The sequence below is a fragment of the Pelodiscus sinensis genome, chromosome 13, assembly GCF_049634645.1.
Source record: "Pelodiscus sinensis isolate JC-2024 chromosome 13, ASM4963464v1, whole genome shotgun sequence".
Taxonomy (NCBI): Eukaryota; Metazoa; Chordata; order Testudines; family Trionychidae; genus Pelodiscus; species Pelodiscus sinensis.
This window is the reverse complement of record NC_134723.1, coordinates 43,291,127-43,309,445: the sequence shown is the minus strand read 5'-3', so window position 1 is coordinate 43,309,445 and position 18,319 is coordinate 43,291,127. Positions and strand designations below refer to the sequence as shown.

The 18,319-nt window shown below is 46.6% G+C and overlaps 1 protein-coding gene across 2 annotated transcripts in view; it reads left to right on the top strand.

The window, feature by feature from the left end:
- Positions 1 to 18,319, top strand: part of NRK (Nik related kinase) — a 144,386-nt gene that overhangs the window by 69,691 nt on the left and 56,376 nt on the right. For both annotated transcript variants that reach the window (XM_075941116.1, XM_075941115.1), the window contains exons 9-15: positions 1,977 to 2,055; positions 4,224 to 4,399; positions 7,064 to 7,136; positions 7,557 to 7,752; positions 9,056 to 9,220; positions 10,179 to 10,343; positions 16,492 to 16,644. In XM_075941116.1, coding sequence (XP_075797231.1) covers positions 1,977 to 2,055; positions 4,224 to 4,399; positions 7,064 to 7,136; positions 7,557 to 7,752; positions 9,056 to 9,220; positions 10,179 to 10,343; positions 16,492 to 16,644 — 1,007 coding nt within the window. The remainder of the gene's footprint in view (positions 1 to 1,976; positions 2,056 to 4,223; positions 4,400 to 7,063; positions 7,137 to 7,556; positions 7,753 to 9,055; positions 9,221 to 10,178; positions 10,344 to 16,491; positions 16,645 to 18,319) is intronic.

The following is an 18,319-nucleotide window of genomic DNA, read 5'->3' as shown; positions in this document are numbered from 1 at the left end:
TTCTGGCCTGGAAATTTCTTTGAATATTATCTACCAGCGTCAGACACTCCTGATATAAGATAGCAGCTGTAGACTGCTGTTTAGATGCAGATTCCTGGTACGTAGCTCTTGTGCAATAGGCTGGGTGGGTGCCTAGGAGCGGAAGGCATGTGGGATGTTCTTCAGCAGAGGGGTGTGAGAATACAACAGGGGTGCTTGGTCATTGCTGGACGGGCTGGAGGGGATCCTATTTGCAGCCTAGGATCTGGCCTATCCTACAGTGCCTGGGTTGTGTTTATCACCCACTCAAGATACAAGCCAGGCAGAGCTCCCCTCCATGCTGGTTTTGAATGTAGCTGGTCAGCTATTGAGGGGAGGGAGGGCAAGCAGCGTTCTAAAGCATTTTTGCAAGCCGTGCACCAGGCTAGTTAGAGCTTAGTCGTCAGGCACGTGAGTCTGAGAGGATATTTCTTATGGTACCAACCTTCTCCTTTTGCCCCACATTTCCTCAATTCCGTTGTGTTTGTTGTATTTTCACACGGGCTAATTTTAGTAGGCACGTTTTAGGGAATAGAGTAGTTTTGTTACTTGGGTAGCACCAAGGAACCCCAGTCCTGGACCGGAATTCTGTTGCGTTGGGTGCCCAGAACAAAAAGATGGTCCCTGCCTCCAAGCAGCTTACAACCCAACTATCCGACAAGAGACAATTTGTGGAGCCAAAGGGACAGATGTCAGAACACAAGGAAACAATGAGACAATAGAGCCTGATTCTTCTCTCACCCGTTCTACACGGGTGTGATTCCATTGCCTCTAATAGCATTACGTTACATGCAAGGGTTGTTTTTCCCCTGCTCTTGTAGGGGTATTTGCACCAGCTCTCTTCAAGTTAGCATGAGTGTGAATAGCCGTGCAATTACAGCCGCACGAGTATCAGCAGCTGAGGCACGGCTTAGCCATGCCAGCGGTGTGCCCACCTATTTCAGGCAGGTTTGTACTCCGCACAGCTAAGCCATGTCTCTGCTGCTGCTGCCCGTCTGCTGCTGTTGATGCTCACATGCTCACACTAGCTCTGTAAGAGCTCGCAGGAGAAGGTGGAAGTAAGCAGAGGAATCGCCTCTCTAACTCATAGTAGATGTAACCACAGAGTAACTTCTGACTTACCTCAGGTATGTGAGTGTCATGAGGCCTGATTGTTCCCATCCGAGTCACTCCGCCTGCAGCAGCATTTTGCGTGGGAAGCCCGCCACCCGCACCAAACCTGACACATTGGGAGTGTTAAGTGAAATGTGCAGGGTGGACTTCATGGCACAGGACAGTATTTACTTGCTAGTGTGGTGTTCGGCGTTGCCTCGGTACAACAAAAACCAGAGCGGGTGTATCGATAAAAACCAGCATACGCAACGCAGTGATGGGATCTGCTCAGGAAGCACAGATGGGTCTAATAAGTGGGTACAGAGAGGCCTGAAATATAGTGTAACCAAAATACGTTCTGAGCCCGTATGCCCCAGCGGAGCAATTTGTCGATTCTCGTGCCAGGTTTTTCCTCTTCCTTTCTCTTATGCCACACGCTACAGAGCTAGGAGGCTTGTAACCATTCAGTCTATTGTTTATCTCAGCTGTACATGAGGCACATTAGAACAGATACACAATTTGTGCCAGAGTTTGATTTTCCCAATAAGGTGCATTCTTTGCCCTTTGTTTTACAATGGAGTCCTTCCTTTCACTTCATCCCTCCCTGCATCTTTATTTTGCAGTGTATGGCCTGGCCCACCCCTAGCCCTCTTGTGCTGCAGAGATTTTCCTCCACTTCTGGGAAGGACCCTTCCCTCCTTTTAGAACAGGAATAATTTTAAGAGGCGGTGACTTCTCAGATCAGAAACAGCCCCCCCCCCACACACACACACCCCTCGCTGGGAGTGTGTCTGAAGGGTCGAAGTACAGGAGACGGACGACTCTGCTTTAGTGCACTCTTCAATAGCTTGTGTTTTCCTTTGTAGCCCTCTGTGATATGCATCCCATGAGAGCGCTCTTCCTCATTCCACGAAACCCGCCCCCAAAGCTGAAATCCAGAAAATGGTAAAGATATTTTATAAATATGTTTTAGCAGCCTCGGGCTCCTGTTTGCGCTTTGATGTCTACAGCTCCCAGACTGTGATCTTATCAAATCTTACAGTGTGAGGTCTGGTCTACGCTGGTATTTCTGCTGCTGATATGGTCTCCTCTGCTACTGAGATGTGCTCAGAGTGCAGACACATTTCTACTGGAGAAGCAATGTCGGCCCTGGGGCAAATTGTCCCAATTTGAAACCCAGCTGAGCTGCTCCAGTACCCGTTGCGCTGCATTGGTGTAAGCTGTACCTGTGCTAAGGGCTTTCACTGGTGGCTGAGATCCAATGTAGACGTAACCTACATGGGCTTGCTTTGGTCAGTATTTGGCAGAAGACCTCTAAGGAAAACCCAAGTAGTGTTGGTGGGCCAGCAGGTGGCATTGTGTCCAGATACATCAGCAGTGAACATGTTCCCTAGCTTGGGTTTAGTAGGGAGACATACAGTCTTTGCCACATATGGAATCTCCCTCTCTGGAGATATTTAAGAACAGGTTAAATAGACATCTGTCAGGGATGGTGTAGACGGAGCTTGATCCTGCCTTGAGGGCGGGGGGCTGGACTCGATGACCTCTCGAGGTCCCTTCCAGTCCTTTTATTCTATGATTCTATGATAAAGGAGGCCATGGGACTTTTTGAAAGAGTCGCAGTGATAGTCTTATATTCTAGCCCAAATCCGGTGTAGTAATTACTGCCTCTGTATATTTCCCCTGTTGTTTCAACTGGATATAGGGCAGGGGTGGGCAAGTTACATCTCTGGATCTGGCCCACCGACACCCTGCCGGGACCCTCGGGCACCCAGCAGCCACTGTTTTAAGAACAGGGCTGCGCCATGTGGCTCTCTGCTTTAGAGGGAGGGGGAGACTTTGTGTGATCTCCCTGGCCCTAGCCCAATCCTCATCTCCTATTGGCCGGAAACAACCAGCCAATAGGAACTGACCCCAGCCAATCTCTCCGCTCCTATTGGCCGGAAAAAAACAGCCAATCGGAGATAAGAGATTGGCCTCAGGATGGGGGCAGCACAAGCCTCTCCCACTTCCCAGAGCTGAGAGCCACATGGAGGGAGCAGCCCGCAGTTTAGAAGCGATCTGGGGCTGCAGCAGGCAGGGAGCCCAGCCTGCGTTGGGGGTGCTGCAGGGCTGCTGGCCGGGAGATGTTTAGGAGCCTGCCTCTGGGACTCCTGCCCCTCCTGCATCCCAGCTCACTTCCCCAAGCCACCATCCAAATCCTCTACACTCTCCCTGCTCCGGTCACAACTCCCTCCCAGATCCTGTACCCCTTCCAACACCCCTCCCCCAGGCCAGAATCCTCTCCTGCACCCAGATCACAACCCCCTCCTTCATCCAAACTCCCTCTCAGACCTCACACTGTGCGGTCCTGCATCTCAGTCCCTGACCCTGTGTGCCTTTCTGCACCCAACCTCCACCCTGGACCCCACACTCCCTCCACAGAAAAGTGTGGCCCTTGACCACTTTCCAAAATCTTAGAGTGCCTCCCCCCACTAAAAATTATTGCCCACCCCTGATATAGGGGAAGAAATTCTTCCTTTAGTAATACTGATGTGACTTCACAGTAACAGAATTTATCTAGAATTCCTTGCTCCGTGTCCTAAACTTTCATGTTGTGATACACTGATTAAAAACTCCTGGGCTATGTCTACACTGCCCCCATTTTGCGCCAAAAATATGCAAATGAGGCGAAGCGTGGCCTATCACTGCGCCTCCTTTGCATAATTAATGAGGCTCCGTTTTTGCGCAAGAGGCTTTTGTGCAAAACCCCCCTCTTGCACAAGAACCATTCTTTCTGAAAAAAATGCAGAAGAACGGCTCTTGCGCAAAAGAGTTTTTTTTGTGCAAAAAGCCTCTTGCGCAAAAACGGAGCCTCGTTAATTATGCAAATGAGGCACAGCAATATTTCACGCTTCGCCTCAATTGCATATTTTTTGCACAAAACGGGGGCAGTGTAAACATAGCCCTGCTGTATTCCACCCCAGACAAGGCTGTGCATCAGTGCTGGCCAAACGCAAACTGCAAATGCAGCTCCTTGGGACCCTGCAGGGTGAAAAGTGTTGTGTAAATTTAAATGGATTCTTTTTCCCATCTGATTTTGTTTGTGGTTGCTTTCTCCCCTCCCTCCCCAGGTCCAAGAAATTTCTTAATTTTGTTGAAAGTTGCCTCGTTAAAAATTACTTGCATCGTCCCTCTACTGAGACTTTGCTTAAGCATTCCTTTATTAGAGACATGCAGAATGAGCGGCACGTGCGCATCATGCTGAAAGACCACCTGGACAGGACCAGGAAGAAAAGGGGAGAGAAAGGTAAGGTGACAAATAATGCAAACATAGGCCCTCCTCTTGCACAGAGCCCTATGGAAGGCAGCAGTGCACTGTGCAGACAGTCAAATTCTGTCCCCTTTGAAGACAATGAGAGCCTTGCAGATGTGTTCAGCGGTGCCAGGGTTTCAGCCGCGGTGCATGTCTGCATGGGGCTGATTGCAGGGTGAGACTTGAGGAGGGTTCAGCACTTACAACTGGACCCAGATTTTCAAGAGAAATCACCTCCCATGAAATCACGCCTCCAGGTTTTCAGAGGAGCCCGGTGCATTAAAATCAGGGTGTAAATGTCTCTACAAGAGTCTGCTTTTCAGGAAGCAGGCATCCCCATTGGACCCAATTAAAAGAAGTCCAACAACAGTAGCAACAGCAGCAGAAAGGTGTTTCAAAACAGGCTTTACAGCACATGATGGGTGGGTGTTTGGAAGCTTGCACTGCCCTTGCCTGCCAGGCTATGCCTGTTTTATCACCGAGGCAGTTCTTTGAAGTTTTAATTTGACCCCAACAAGATCAACATCTTTATTTCCAGCTAGGCTCCGTCTTTATTTCCAGAACCTGAGCTCTTTTGAAAGTCTGGGCCCCAAGTGACTAAATCACATGTAAGTACAGCCACACTGGGTCAGATCAAAAGTCCACCTAGCCCAGTGCCCTGTCTTCCAACAGTGGCTAACACCGTGTGCTGTCAGAGGGAACGAACAGGACAGGTAATCAAGTAATCCATCCTCTTTCGCCCATTCCCACCAAACAGAGGCTAGAAGAGATCAATGAATCGATTTAATTGATTTACTCCTTCTTGGGCTTCCAACTTCCTCATTTGTCCAAAACCAAGAATCTGAGTTTGTAACAACTTAAACTCCAACTTTGTTCTCTAGAGCAAAATTTAGAAAAGAATCTGGTTTGGAACAAAGGTTTGATTTTGAACAAATAACCATATGTTGTACAATATTGGCTATGCAGCATAGAGTAAGAACCAGGGTCTAGTGGCCACTCAGCATCTGTACCTCTCTGCCTCCATTTGGATATTTTATATCTCACAAGAGCATTGTGAAAATTAGTTGAAGATGAAAGCATGTTTGTAAAATGTAGTGAAAGTTAAAAGTGCTGTATAAAGTCTAAGCATTGGTTTGACACAATGAGATGTTTCGTGTCTGAAATGAAACGTCTGTTGCAAGGTGTAATTTACTTATTGAAATAATAATAATGCATTCTATAGCACCTGTCATCTGACGATTAAGGCATTTTGAACAGTAGCAAACATGAGTAGGAAAACAGCTGATTAGAAGATTACACATCTGCCCCTTGTGAAAAAGCAAATGATAATAATGACAGAAATGCTTGAAAATTATATCGGGGGGAGTAGAAGAACGGGGAAGGAATTCTACTTATGGTAAGCAATGTTGTGGAATTATTATTTGTTGTACACATAGCCCTGGTCTCCACTAGGGAGTTATTTCGAAATAACCTCCCTTGTTTAGAAATAATAAGCAGAGCGTCCTCGCTACCAAGCTCGTTATTTCTAAAGAAGGGGCTGATAATTTCCAAATCTGTACTCCTGCTTTCCTGAGGGAATAACGCTTATTTTGAAATAGTTCTTTTGAATATTTCAGTAGTGTGGACATGTTGAAGGTGCTATTTCAAAATAACGACCCTCCAGTGCTTCCTGGGGCTCTAAGTTGAGGTAGCACATCCGCCATAACGGAACCTGCCTCAGACTAATTTCAAGGTTCTCCCGTAGTGGGGACATTCTATTTCGATTTTGTTATTTCTGGAGTTATTATTTCATATTTAGTTATTTTGAAACACTTTCCTAGTGTAGACATGCCCTTGGTGGCTATAAAAACATTGCAGAGACCCACTTTCACATTGTGCCCAGCTGTAACAAAAGATGTTGATCTTGTTGTGGTGATATTATGCCTTCAACGGACTGCCTTCTTGATAAAAGTTGGAAAGAACTTCAGAGTTACAACTTTGCTTCTTTGTGAGCTTCCTCTACTAAAGCTCAAATTAACCAGTCAACAAGTCATTTCTCTTTTGTTCTTCATTATTTTTATTTTTCATATGAGTTCAGGGGCAGATAGTCTGAAGGCCTCTGTTCGTCCACACGACGGGTGTAGGTAGCATGGCGAGCAACGGCAGTGCACATTTCCAAACACCCTTCTGCTAATGTGCCTCAACTCCTGTTCTGAGGCACTCTTCTGCTGATATTGCCACCATTGGTGGACTTCTTTGAATTGGTTCCAATGTGGACGCTGGCTTACGAAACGCAGACTCGATCCAGGAAACCCATTGCATGCAGACCACTCAGTGGTGGCAACTTTCAAATTATTTTCCCAGTGCCTATTGACTTTCCCAGGCCAGCTGAGCTGGGTTTGAATGGGTGACCTCACATTGAGAAACTTGGTAACCCATTTGTAATCTCCTGAACCATCTCCTCCTTCTACAAGATCTCCATTCGGACGTCTCTCTTTTCCCTGTTAAGACTCTTCAGATCTGATCCAAAATCCACTGAAGTCAAAATAAACCTCCCCTTGGTTTCACTGAGTTCTGACATCCTACAGTCATGTGATGTCATTTTATAGAACCATTTCTTAGGTTAGTAGTGGGAGGTAACGTACGCCTTATCTGGGTTTGTATTGCTTTCTTTTTTAGAGGAAACAGAGTATGACTACACTGGAAGTGAGGAAGAAGATGATGAACTGGATGAAGATGAAGGAGAACCAAGGTTAATTTTATTAGCTGTGTGTAAAATTGGACTAACCAACCATGTTCATCAGACATCTCTCCTCAGCTAGATGGGTTGTCTTACCATAGCTTAACCCCCTAATCGTCTGTGGTACCCCCTTAGCAATAATTGGTTTGTAGCTGTTGCATCTAAATGTTGAGTGTGTGGTGTCTGCAATATGTTTTCGTAATTCCCTAGCAGCAAGGAGAGAATGTCTCAAACTAGGAAGCAGATGATCAGCTTCAGTCTGGATTTTGTAGCATTGTAAATACCGAAGCGTGGCCAGCATACAGAGAATGATTTATTGAAACATTTACATGTGTTAGCGAAGGCCGCAAGCCCTTTCCTGGTGACATTTTGTACTTGCTCTGCAGCTTTAATGTTACAGTGAGTCTTACAGAAACTTCCCTTTTGTTTCAGCTCTATAGTTAATCTCCCCGGTGAATCGACGCTCCGCCGTGAATTTCTGAGGCTGCAACAGGAGAACAAAAATCGGTCTGACCCTCATCGACAGCAGCCGCCACTGAAGGACCAGGAGAAATACAAAAAGCAGCTGCTGGCAGAGCGACAGAAACGAATCGAGCAACAGAAAGAGCAGAGGAAGAGGCTGGAGGATGTAGGAAATGGCTTGTATTTGTAACCCTCGTATATCCATCAGTGACACATGAAACTGTGCCAATTGCAAGAATAGGTCTTGGTAGGGAAAAGAGGCGAAATTAAACTCTCCTCGCCAGCTGATTTGGAATCTTTAACCCTATAAAATTTGTGGCTTCTCATCATGGAGATGAGAAGGTTCTCCCCACTTCCTGCTAACTCCTGCCTACGGGCTCTGGGAAGTAGCAGGCTCTGGCTTGACTTCTGGAATGAGCAGGCAAAACAGAGGCGGAATTCTTATTCCATTACCCTTGTGCATAGTCCAAGTTCAAGCCTTTACTTGGGAGCCCAAACTGCTGGCATCTGTGATAGGATTGACACCTTCTCGCCTCTGCTTTCCTGGTGCTAAATCAGAGGCATGTCTTTTCATGGGCCTGTGACGCATTACAGGCCTGGCGAGCAGTACACTGCTGATGCTTGTGAAACACAGAATTGCTCCAACAAAATCTAGGCACTCCAGATAACTCTTCCCTAGCAAAATGCCATGGGCTGAAATAAAGATTGGAAAACTGTGGCTTGTTGGTGATTAAATTCTGATCCCGTTACTGTTAATGGCAAAACTGCCATTGACTTCAGTGGGGCCAGGATTTAATGCCAGAAGCGCTATAGTTATTTTAATAGCAAGTACAGCCATCAGCTTCTGTTGGGTTATATTAGAATCCATGTGTCCCTAGCCCCGTCCCCACAGATTATACTCCAGAAACTTAGGTGTTTTGGTCTTCTGTGTTGGCAATGTCTCATTATGATGAGTAAAAGTGTCTAGCTAATTGCACCTCTTACTAATAATCTGTAAGGGTGCATCTACCCTGCATCGTTATTTCAAGATAACTAGCGTTATTTTGAAAAAACAATGCAAGCGTCTACACAGCCATTCCGTTATTTCGAAATAACGGACGGCTTGTTCTGAAATCTGTGAACCTCATTCTATGACAAATAACACCTATTCAGAAATAGCTATTTTGAAATAAGGCGTGTGTAGACACTCCACTGCTGCTATTTTGAAATAGCCCCTCACCACGGCCATTCTAAGTTATTCCTCCCCGGTGCTCCCTGGGGCTCTAAATCAATATAGCACATCTACATTAGGGAAGCCTGCCTTGGACTCATTTTGAGGCTTCCCTGCAGTGTAGACTTCCCTGCAGTGTAGTTTATTTCAAAAGAACTATTCAGGAATAATTTATTTTGAAATAAGTGTGCATGTAGAAATACCCTAAGTGAAGAAGTACAGTTTTAAAATACAATGTTATTTCCTGACCCTTATTCAGCATCAGAAGAGAGAACAAGAGCTCCGAAAGCAGCAAGAATGTGAGCAGCAATGGCCAGAGATTAAGGCAGTTCAGCGGAGAGATGAGAAGTATGAAGATGACCCCAGAATTGTGGACGAGGAAATGTGCAAGGGGGATGGGCAGAGGAAACTAGAAAGAAAGCAGGTACGACATTAGGATTTACTATACACAGGGCTTGACAGATACGCTTATCTACTTGCCCGTGGTGAGTAGATTTCAGCCGGTTGCCCCGTTCACCGGCGGTCCGCGCATGTGCAGTGCGGGTCTCGCGCTTTCGCAGTGCGGAGCTGGCGATTGGCTTTCGCCGCGATCATCGAGCTCTGCTGATACAACTTGTGGCTTCTTATGTCTGGCTGAAGTCTTTCTCGGTTCATTAATGGCGTCTCATTCCTATAGGTCAGGAATCATACAGAAATCCCCCAGCTCTCACATGTCTTCCCCAGCATGAAAACCCAAGAGAGGGAGGTGTATGCCAAATCTGGCGTACATCTGGGAATCTTTGTACATAAGTTAGTGAACATGCATGCTATACAGTATAAAATTAAAGTAATCCCCATCAGTTACTTTTGACTTGAATAAAAGTATTTATACTATATGCTTCCAACACACACCAGCCAAACCTTAATGTAAATCCCTAGCTCCCATATTTTCTTTCTGAATATAGCCAACCCCAGCTCTCTTTCTCACCACCTAGTCTTATAAAAGAAGCCACATCTAGCATGATCACTGGATTTTAACAGGTGAATTGCTTTATATTGGACTGGAAACATGGAATCCTTCAAAACGATGAAGGTTAATAAAGTCTCTGGTTTTCGGAAAAGTCATGAGAGTATTAGAAATGCACCAATGAAGAATAGTAAGAGAACGCTGTGTTGCTGGCAGAAGGGCTTTTTTGTTATTGTTTCAGTGTATGCTTCCTTTAAATGCAAATACAGGAAGTTATGGTTTATATAAGGTTTCGTCCGAGCCAGGATTCCAGCTATTTTCAAAGGGGACCAAAGGGCATAAGGTACCCGCCTCCTACTGAAATTCAGCTCGCATACGCTGACTACCAGTTGGATTTTTTTTTTAAATGAAAGTGTTAACATCTGCTTGTTTGCAGAAGAAGGCGGAAGACGTGCAACCCAGTAAGAAGTTACATCGGACTCTGCCCAAAGATCAGACCCAACTGCTGTCTCTGCAGCACGACCACAGGCAAAAGAAGAAAGAGCTTCCAAAGAGCTCGAGTTCAGCGGCACCACCTCTGCCAAGCTGTACAAGCAAAGAGGTACCCACGTCTCAGATTGTTACGCTGCTGCTCGGGTAACTCGGGAAGAAAATTGACGGTTTCTTGGGTAACCCTTAACCCGGATCTAGCTAAAAGGTGTGTGTGTTCCCATGCGCTATATATCACAGGGAAGCCTCGAGAGCTACCACCTCTCTGTAGAGAACAGGTTTGGTCTCCGTTATTTCTACTCCAAATCAAAGTAGATTTGGCCGAGTGGAGAAGACTAGTTAGATCCTTTCACACAGCTGGTGTGGCCCACGTTCCACAGTGCCACGTAAGCCACCCGGTTTTTCTCGCTGTCATTTCCTTGCCTTCCAGCTAGGGATGTATGAAACTCGTGACATGTGAGATGTGGTGTGGTTCAGCGGCTGCAATTCGTGAGTCTTTAGAGTGCCGCCAGTCTCATTGTTGTTTTTGCTGTAACACGGCTGCCTCTCTGAAATACTCCATGCGTCTGAAGAAGTGGGTTGTGCCCATGAAAGCTCCTGATCCCACCTACATGTTTTGTTTGTCTCTAAGGCCAGGCCATTTGTTGTTTTTTAAAGTTTTTCCAGTTACAGACAAACGCGGCTCCCCCTCTGAGGGTATGTCTACACTACCCTCCTAGTTCAAACTAGGAGGGTAATGTAGGCATACCGCACTTGCAAATGAAGCCCGGGATTTGAATTTCCCGGGCTTCATTTGCATAAACTGGGCGCCGCCATTTTTAAATCCCTGCTCGTTCGAACCCTGTGTCGCGCGGCTACACGCGGCACGAACCTAGGAAGCCTAGTCCGAACTACTTAGTTCGTGCCGCGTGTAGCCGTGCGGCACAGGGTTCGAACGAGCAGGGATTTAAAAATGGCGGCGCCCAGTTTATGCAAATGAAGCCCAGGAAATTCAAATCCCGGGCTTCATTTGCAAGTGCGGTATGCCTACATTACCCTCCTAGTTCGAACTAGGAGGGTAGTGTAGACATACCCTGAGTCTCCAAGACTAGTTCAGATTCACCAGCTTTCTTCCTGTGTCATTTAAATCCAAGCACAAGTCTGTAGACTCCTATTGCCAATGAACAAGCATTGTGACGTGCTTCACAGTTCATTGCTCTTAAACATCTTTAGTTATCTGCAGTGCAGTTGTAAACATGTTGGTCCCAGAATATTAGAGAGACTGTGTGGGTGAAGCAATATCTTTAATTGGGCCTGTTTCTTTTGCTGGCATTACAAGTTCCTGAGCTACACAGCGCTCTTCCAGACCTGAAAAAAGACCAGTGTGTCACTCAAATGCTTGTCTGTTAAATCAACAGTAGTCGCTCCCACAAAAGATATCGCCCTCCTCCATCTCGTCTCTATCTAATTAGTTCAGATGTGCTGGATAATGCACGATCATGTAGTCAGTGACTTACTTTAGACAGTGTCTTGTTTCAGTTTTTTGCTCATTCAAAAAGGCTTTTGCCAACCAAATGGTTTATCTTACTGGTATTTTGTATGAGCTCATCTTTCCATGGAGTCATAGCTGCAGGCTCCTTTGCTTCCTTTAACTGTATATATCATCCCACAATGTTAAGCCAATGGAACTCCCATGTGGCTTAAAGTAGGTGTGTACTGACATGCTTTGCTGGAATGGGAACAGTTTGCCTAGCACTTCGCAGAATCTAGTCCTGGGTGAAGCTCTCTATTGAGTACGTTTACACTGCAACACCATTCCAAATAACTTAGACTGTGTCTACACAGCAGGCAGTTATTTCAAAATAGTGTCAAAATAGTGTCAAACTGGAGGATTTCTTACTCCGACTCTTGTAACCCTCATGGTACGAGGAGTAAGGGAAGTAGGAGGAAGAGGGCTCTATTTTGAAATAAGTGCTGTGTAGATGCTCCCAATTTCGAAATAAGCTCTTTTGAAATAAGCTACGCAATTGACATCACTCAATTTGCATCACTTATTTCAAGTTAAGCCCTGCAGTGTAGAATGAACCCTGTTTGTGTGTATGGGCACGTGCACTAAAAAGCATCATACTTGCTCTAGTATTTAGGTGAGTATCAGACTATGAGGTTGGCAGATGTTCACAAGGTGGAATGTCCTCCGTTGATGATGAATTACATGAACTAGTTTGCTAGAATGTTGAAATGATACTTTAATACTGCAAAAAAAAAAAACCACCCAAGCCGTGATATGAAATCAGTTTAGGGAAGCGAAAGACCTAAGCATGCTATTAGTGTTGCTGTTAGTGAATACAGAAGATGCATAATTCCATGTGAAGTACAAGTTATTACCAAAAAAAGTTTGCTCTCCAAGAGATTTACTGTATTAAGTAAGTAAATAAATAAATAGTCAAATCTGAATTAGCTCTTTTGGAAGTCAGTGTTAGTTTTGGAAGTCTAGCCAAGGCTGCGTCAGCAGGTTGGCCCACAAAGAGAAAAGTGAGCTATTTACTAAATACAGACCTACAAGAGTCAATAAAAATGTTGTGTCTGTGCTAAACTTCCTTGAAGGTGGAAGAAGAAACGTAGCTGTGTGGAGTGTATGTAACTTTCTGCTTGTGAGATAGCCCAGGGACAAATGCACAGCAAAATGTCAGCTCAAATAGTCATCTGGTTTTGGCATGTGTTCCATAAATGACCTCTTTGTACTAGAATAAAATGGATTGTAGAATTTAGTTCACATGGTTACTGTTGCATCTTAAGCTAAATATTGAATCCTGACATTACCAGCTGTACATAGCAAGACTCATCTGAAAATATGCAGCTCGTAGAAAAAAAGACAAAGGAAATCAGAAAAATATGCAAATTTCTTCACAAGGACTAATTGTCTCATGTTCACAGTACCATGCTGCAGCCATTGATGTGTTCTTTTTTTGGCAACAGATTATACTTAATCATATTTGTACATAACTATTTTTCTCAAGACTTGTTGGAGGATAATTGCATGGTCTCCCTGCTAAATAAAATCAGTGGAGCTGGTCACTTTTTTTTTTTTTTTTTGGTCAGTGTGGCGAGGTGGCTCACCGTCACCCCTCGCCTCTCGCACCCCCAGTCCTTGTCCCCTCCTGCCAGGCGCCGAGCCACCGGCTTGTTGTCCTCCTGGGAGTTCGTTCCCAGATCGCACTCAGGAGACGCCGGGGCCGGAATGTCCTCACACGGGCTCCTCGGGTGCGGTGTTCGCGGGGCTCCACTTCCAGTAAGAGTCCCCGAGCCGCCGGACCTGGGTCTCTCGTCCCTGGGCGGGTCTGCGGTGCTCGGTTGCTCCGGCCGGAGCCCTCCGGCTGCTGCTCCGCTGGGGCCGTCTGCGGGGAAAGAGAGAACGCCCCCCAGTCCCCGTCCCCTCCTGGCTCTCTCCCCCTTTTCTCCCCTTGCCGCCGCCCTTTTGGTCCGGCGTGCTGGGTGCGTCCTCCCCTGCCGTGCTGCCGCCGCCCACGTCCCCCAGGGTCCTATTGCCCGCTGTGGGTAGTGCATCTGCAGCCGCGGTTCCCCGCTCGGCTGCGCACCCGCTCCGCACCCCGGCCGCCGGATGGCCGGCTTCCCCGGGGCGCCCCGCTGCTGTGCGCCTCTGTAGGGCTGCGGCTGTCAGTGCAGGGAACGCCTTCCCCGTCACAGTCAGATTTTGGGGGGGGAAGTCAGTTCCTTTTCAATTCTCAGGAGAGTAGCTGTATTAGTTTGTATCTGCAAAATCAACAAGGAGTCCGCTGCATCTGACAAAGCGGGTTTTCCCCATGAAAGCTGATGCCCAAATCAGTCTGTAAGGTGCCACGGGCTTCCTTGTTGTCGCTGCTTTTCAGAGCAACTCTGTTGGGTGTCGTCATTTTGAAAACCTCAAAATGTTTTGACCATCTCTAAAATGTAGGGCTTGTTGAACTTATCAGTTGTATTGATCTCTTACAGGCTGTTTTATCCAAAGAGCTGCTGCCTTCTAAACCACAACAAACCTGGATATAGTGATCCTTTTCCAGAGCTCGTTCTGTACCCATCTCATGTTAGGTCCATTAGTACAGGTTGGACCTCTGTGGTCCGGGACTTCTCTGGTCTGGCAACATGCGTGGTCTGGCAGGATCATGGATGTTGCAGGACCAGAGAGCTCTGGTTAGGAGAGGAGCAGAGCCAGCACAGGAGGCAGGGAGCTGACGGCATGGTGGGTGGTGCTAGAAGCAAAGGCCGGCTGAGAGAATGGAGTCAGCTTCTGGGACTGGCAGCCAGGACAGGAGCTAGACTGGCTAGCAGAGGAATCAGATTTGGGCGTGGAGCCCCGAGGGGAGCCTGGCCAGGTCTGCTGATGGACCCCAGGAGAGTCCATCAGCAGAGGGGCCAGATTGGATCTTCCCTGGTCTGGCAAAATCCCTCGTTTGGGACCAGTCAGGTCCCAAGGGTGCCGACTAGGGAGGTCCAACCTGTACTTTTTAGGAGACTTAGTTAAATGACCATGACACACACGCATCCTCAAGCCTCACTGTCTCTGCAGCTGTGAGAAAACTAAAAAAATTGCTCTTCATGACCCCAGAAGCTACTCTGGAAAATTCATTGTTAACGTAGCTGTAAAAAGGGTTGGACTGTCGTGGAATCAGCTACGGGTCATGACTGAATTCTCATTCCCATTCTGGGCAGAGTATATTAATAATTAATGTTTCCTTGCTTGTAACTGTGGAGAAAGGTGAGGGACTTGCCCTTTATTGATAGGGGGGTACAAAGGATGAAAACCTAGTCCCCTCTTATTGACATCATTGGGGCCAGAATTTCACCCGAAGTTCTCAGTATAATTTGGAAGTTTGTTTTTAATAAAGTCCCTTTTCCAGGTCAGAGCTGGGAGACTAGTGGGAATCGTTCTCCATCATAATTCATCAACAGGCTCTTCGAATATGCTCAGAACAGTTTTAATGAAATTCTTGATGCCCTTCTTAACACAGGCATGAACACCCAGGCTGTGTCTACACTGGGCCACTTATTCCAGAAAATCAGCCGCTTTTCCAGAATAAACTTCGAGCTGTCTACACTGGCCCTTGAATTTCCGGAAAAGCAATGACGCTCTACTGTACAAAATCAGCCGCTATTCCGGAAAAACTATTCTGCTCCCGCTCGGGCATAAGTCCTTATTCTGGAACACTGTTCTGGAAAAGGGCCAGTGTAGACAGCCCAGTAGTCTTTTCCGGAAAAAAGCCCCGATCGCGAAAATGGCAATCGGGGCTCTTTTCCGGAAAAGCGCGTCTACATTGGCCACAGGCGCTTTTCCGGAAAAAGGGCTTTTCCGGAAAAGCAGCCTGCCAATGTAGACGCTCCTTTTCCGGAAAAACTGAAAATGGAATAGTATTCCGTTTTAAGCAGTTCCGGAAATTCATGCCAGTGTAGACACAGCCCCAGATACTGTGAAAAGGGCATCAAAATACAGAACTAAAGAAAATAAAAATCTAGACACAGATAGCTAGGGATGGTGTCGCATTAATCTCGGGGTAGCTCTGTGAGACTGTTCCTACACTGCTAAATAAGAGGAAAGACAGAAAGTTTACACTAGAGAACAAATTAGTCCTGTTGAGTGAAACAGAGCTGTAGGGTCAGAACTGTGGGAAAAGCAATTTTGTAGTGAGCAGGGCCTTTGGAAATGAAAGGATCTTTGTACAGTTTAGGGCATTTTCATCTGCCAATGTAGGTGGTGTGGTTAACATTCCAAACAATATAAAATGCTATAAAGCATTTTATTGCTGAGAACCACCTGTGGTAATGTCTACTTTATTGGATTAGGTGACTATCCACCAGAGGCAGAAGGAATGGGCGCAGCAGACCACATATTGCTGCAGCACAAAAAAAAGGGGGGGGGGGGAATTCAACATAGATTTTAAAATCATGTTGTCCCGCCTGCTCTGAGATCCCAACTAATAATACCTTGGGCAGCATGAAGGAAAACAAATTGCAATCCAAGCACCTACCAGATGAGGCTTTTGCTTGGCAGGGCCACGCTGACGTGAGTGTTGCTGCAGATTGGAAGCTTAATGCAAAAGGTGAGGCTCAGAGGAGGGCGAATGTATCAGGCTCGACCGTGCACTCAGCAACATGGCTGGAGTTTTCACCCACACGGAGTCCCTTCAAAGTCAACAGGATTCAGCACAAGCATCACACAGTGCCCACCCGGAGCTGATGGCAGGATGGAGGCTGTATCTGATTTTTTCTTTGTATGTTCTTGTTTTCAGGCCGAGGACAGAAAGAAGAAAAATGAAGGGGTGAAGGCTCCTCTCCACCGGGTAGCCGTTCATGACCACGAAGCCACGCCACATGCCAGACTAGGCTCTGGCAGTAGTTCTAGTCCTTGCACCCCAGCTTTGCAAAGAGCTGTTCTTGCACAGGTAGAATATCTTTCTTCCATTCGCAGGATATAGAGCATGGGCCTCGCTTAGGAAGTTGTGGAATCTCCATCACTGGAGATATTTAAGGGCTGGTTAGACAAGAAATATACCAGAGAGAGTCTAGATGGTGCTTGGTCCTGCCGTGAGGGTAGGGGACTGGACTTGATGACCCCTCGAGGTCCCTTCTGGTTCTAGTGTTCTATGATTCTAAGTCCATGGCAGTCTCTGCAGAGGAGGGGAAAGGCCTGTACATCTCTACCCCCTCCTGACATGGGGCTAGATGGCTACCACCCTTAGACTTTGTTGATACCATCATTTCCTCTGAATTAAAAATGGGAGGATACCAGGCATTGCAGATTAGGGCTAGCTAAGAGCCTGATTGCACCGAGATCTCTGGTGTCACTCCTACATGTATCACAAAAAGCCTGAGCCAACTCTGGTGTTTTATTTCTTATGGAAAGGTTTTATTCTGTCAGAAAGGTTCACGACACTTTACAGAACAAGTAAAAATGGCAGGGGCCCCAGAGGCCTGCGACACTGGCAATATTCTTGCCAACCTCGTGAAATATTCTGAAAGCTCACAGGGGTGGATTGCGGAATAGTTATCAACGTAGAGTTGATTTTGCTCCCATGCAGCGCCTGGCAGGTCTGTGGAGTTCCTCTTGCTGAGTTCCCTCCGTGTTCTTCTGTCACTGGCCAAAGATTTGCCTCACCCTGGAGGAAGCGGGGGATTTTTCCTAGCAGCCTGATACAGCCACTAAAGACTCCAGGGAGCCAAGCCTTACACCTTCACACTTAGGCCTAGTCTACACTACACCAGAAAGATCGGCTTAAGGTACGCAACACCAGCCACGCGTTTTACATAGCTGGAGTTGGCTTACCTTAAGCTGGGCCTTGATGGCATCCACATAGTGGGAGGCCGATGAAAGCACAGGCTCCCGCTGGCTTCCCTTACTCTTTTCAAAAGGAGGAGTACTGGACGCTGGCGGGAGCTGCCTGTAGCATTCGATTTAGGGGTCTATACTAGACCCGCTAAATCAAACACCAGAAGATCAACCTCCAGAGTGTCGATCTTCCAGTAAGTGTAGACACGCCCCTAGAAGATACTATAGTTCCATTAACTGGGACTCCATACTTGCCTACAGGTTTTTCCCAAGCTCAGGACCTCTGTTCTAAGGGCCTAAAGAAGATGCAGTTTTCAGTACTGCAGATGATTTCACAATATCCAGAATCATTTTTTGTCTATCATAAGTTGTATCACATACCTCTTGCTTCTATTGCTCTTGCTGTCACTTGCCATTCCTGCTTCAGACCCTAGCTTTCCCGTGTGTGTGTGGTGGAGGGGGATCGGTCAGTCGGTCTTAATGTGAGACCAGCTTTGGCCCAGTACAGTTCATCCTCTTTCTCCTCCCCTCTCCTACACTCTGCTTGACTTTCCTTGGCCAAGAACCATTGCTTAGCCTGTAACTCTTCCATGGTGCTTTTGATGTTTTCCTTGCTTTTTCACATGACCCTCCATCTATATTCCTATTTTTAACTCCTATCCTAACAGCCTCTGCCCCAGGTGCCTTTGTCACTAACATCAAAAGTTGCTCAAATCTCCACTGTTATACACAGGGTACTAATGTAACAGTGCTAAAACTGCAGGTTGACTTAAATGCGTCAGTATCCAAGG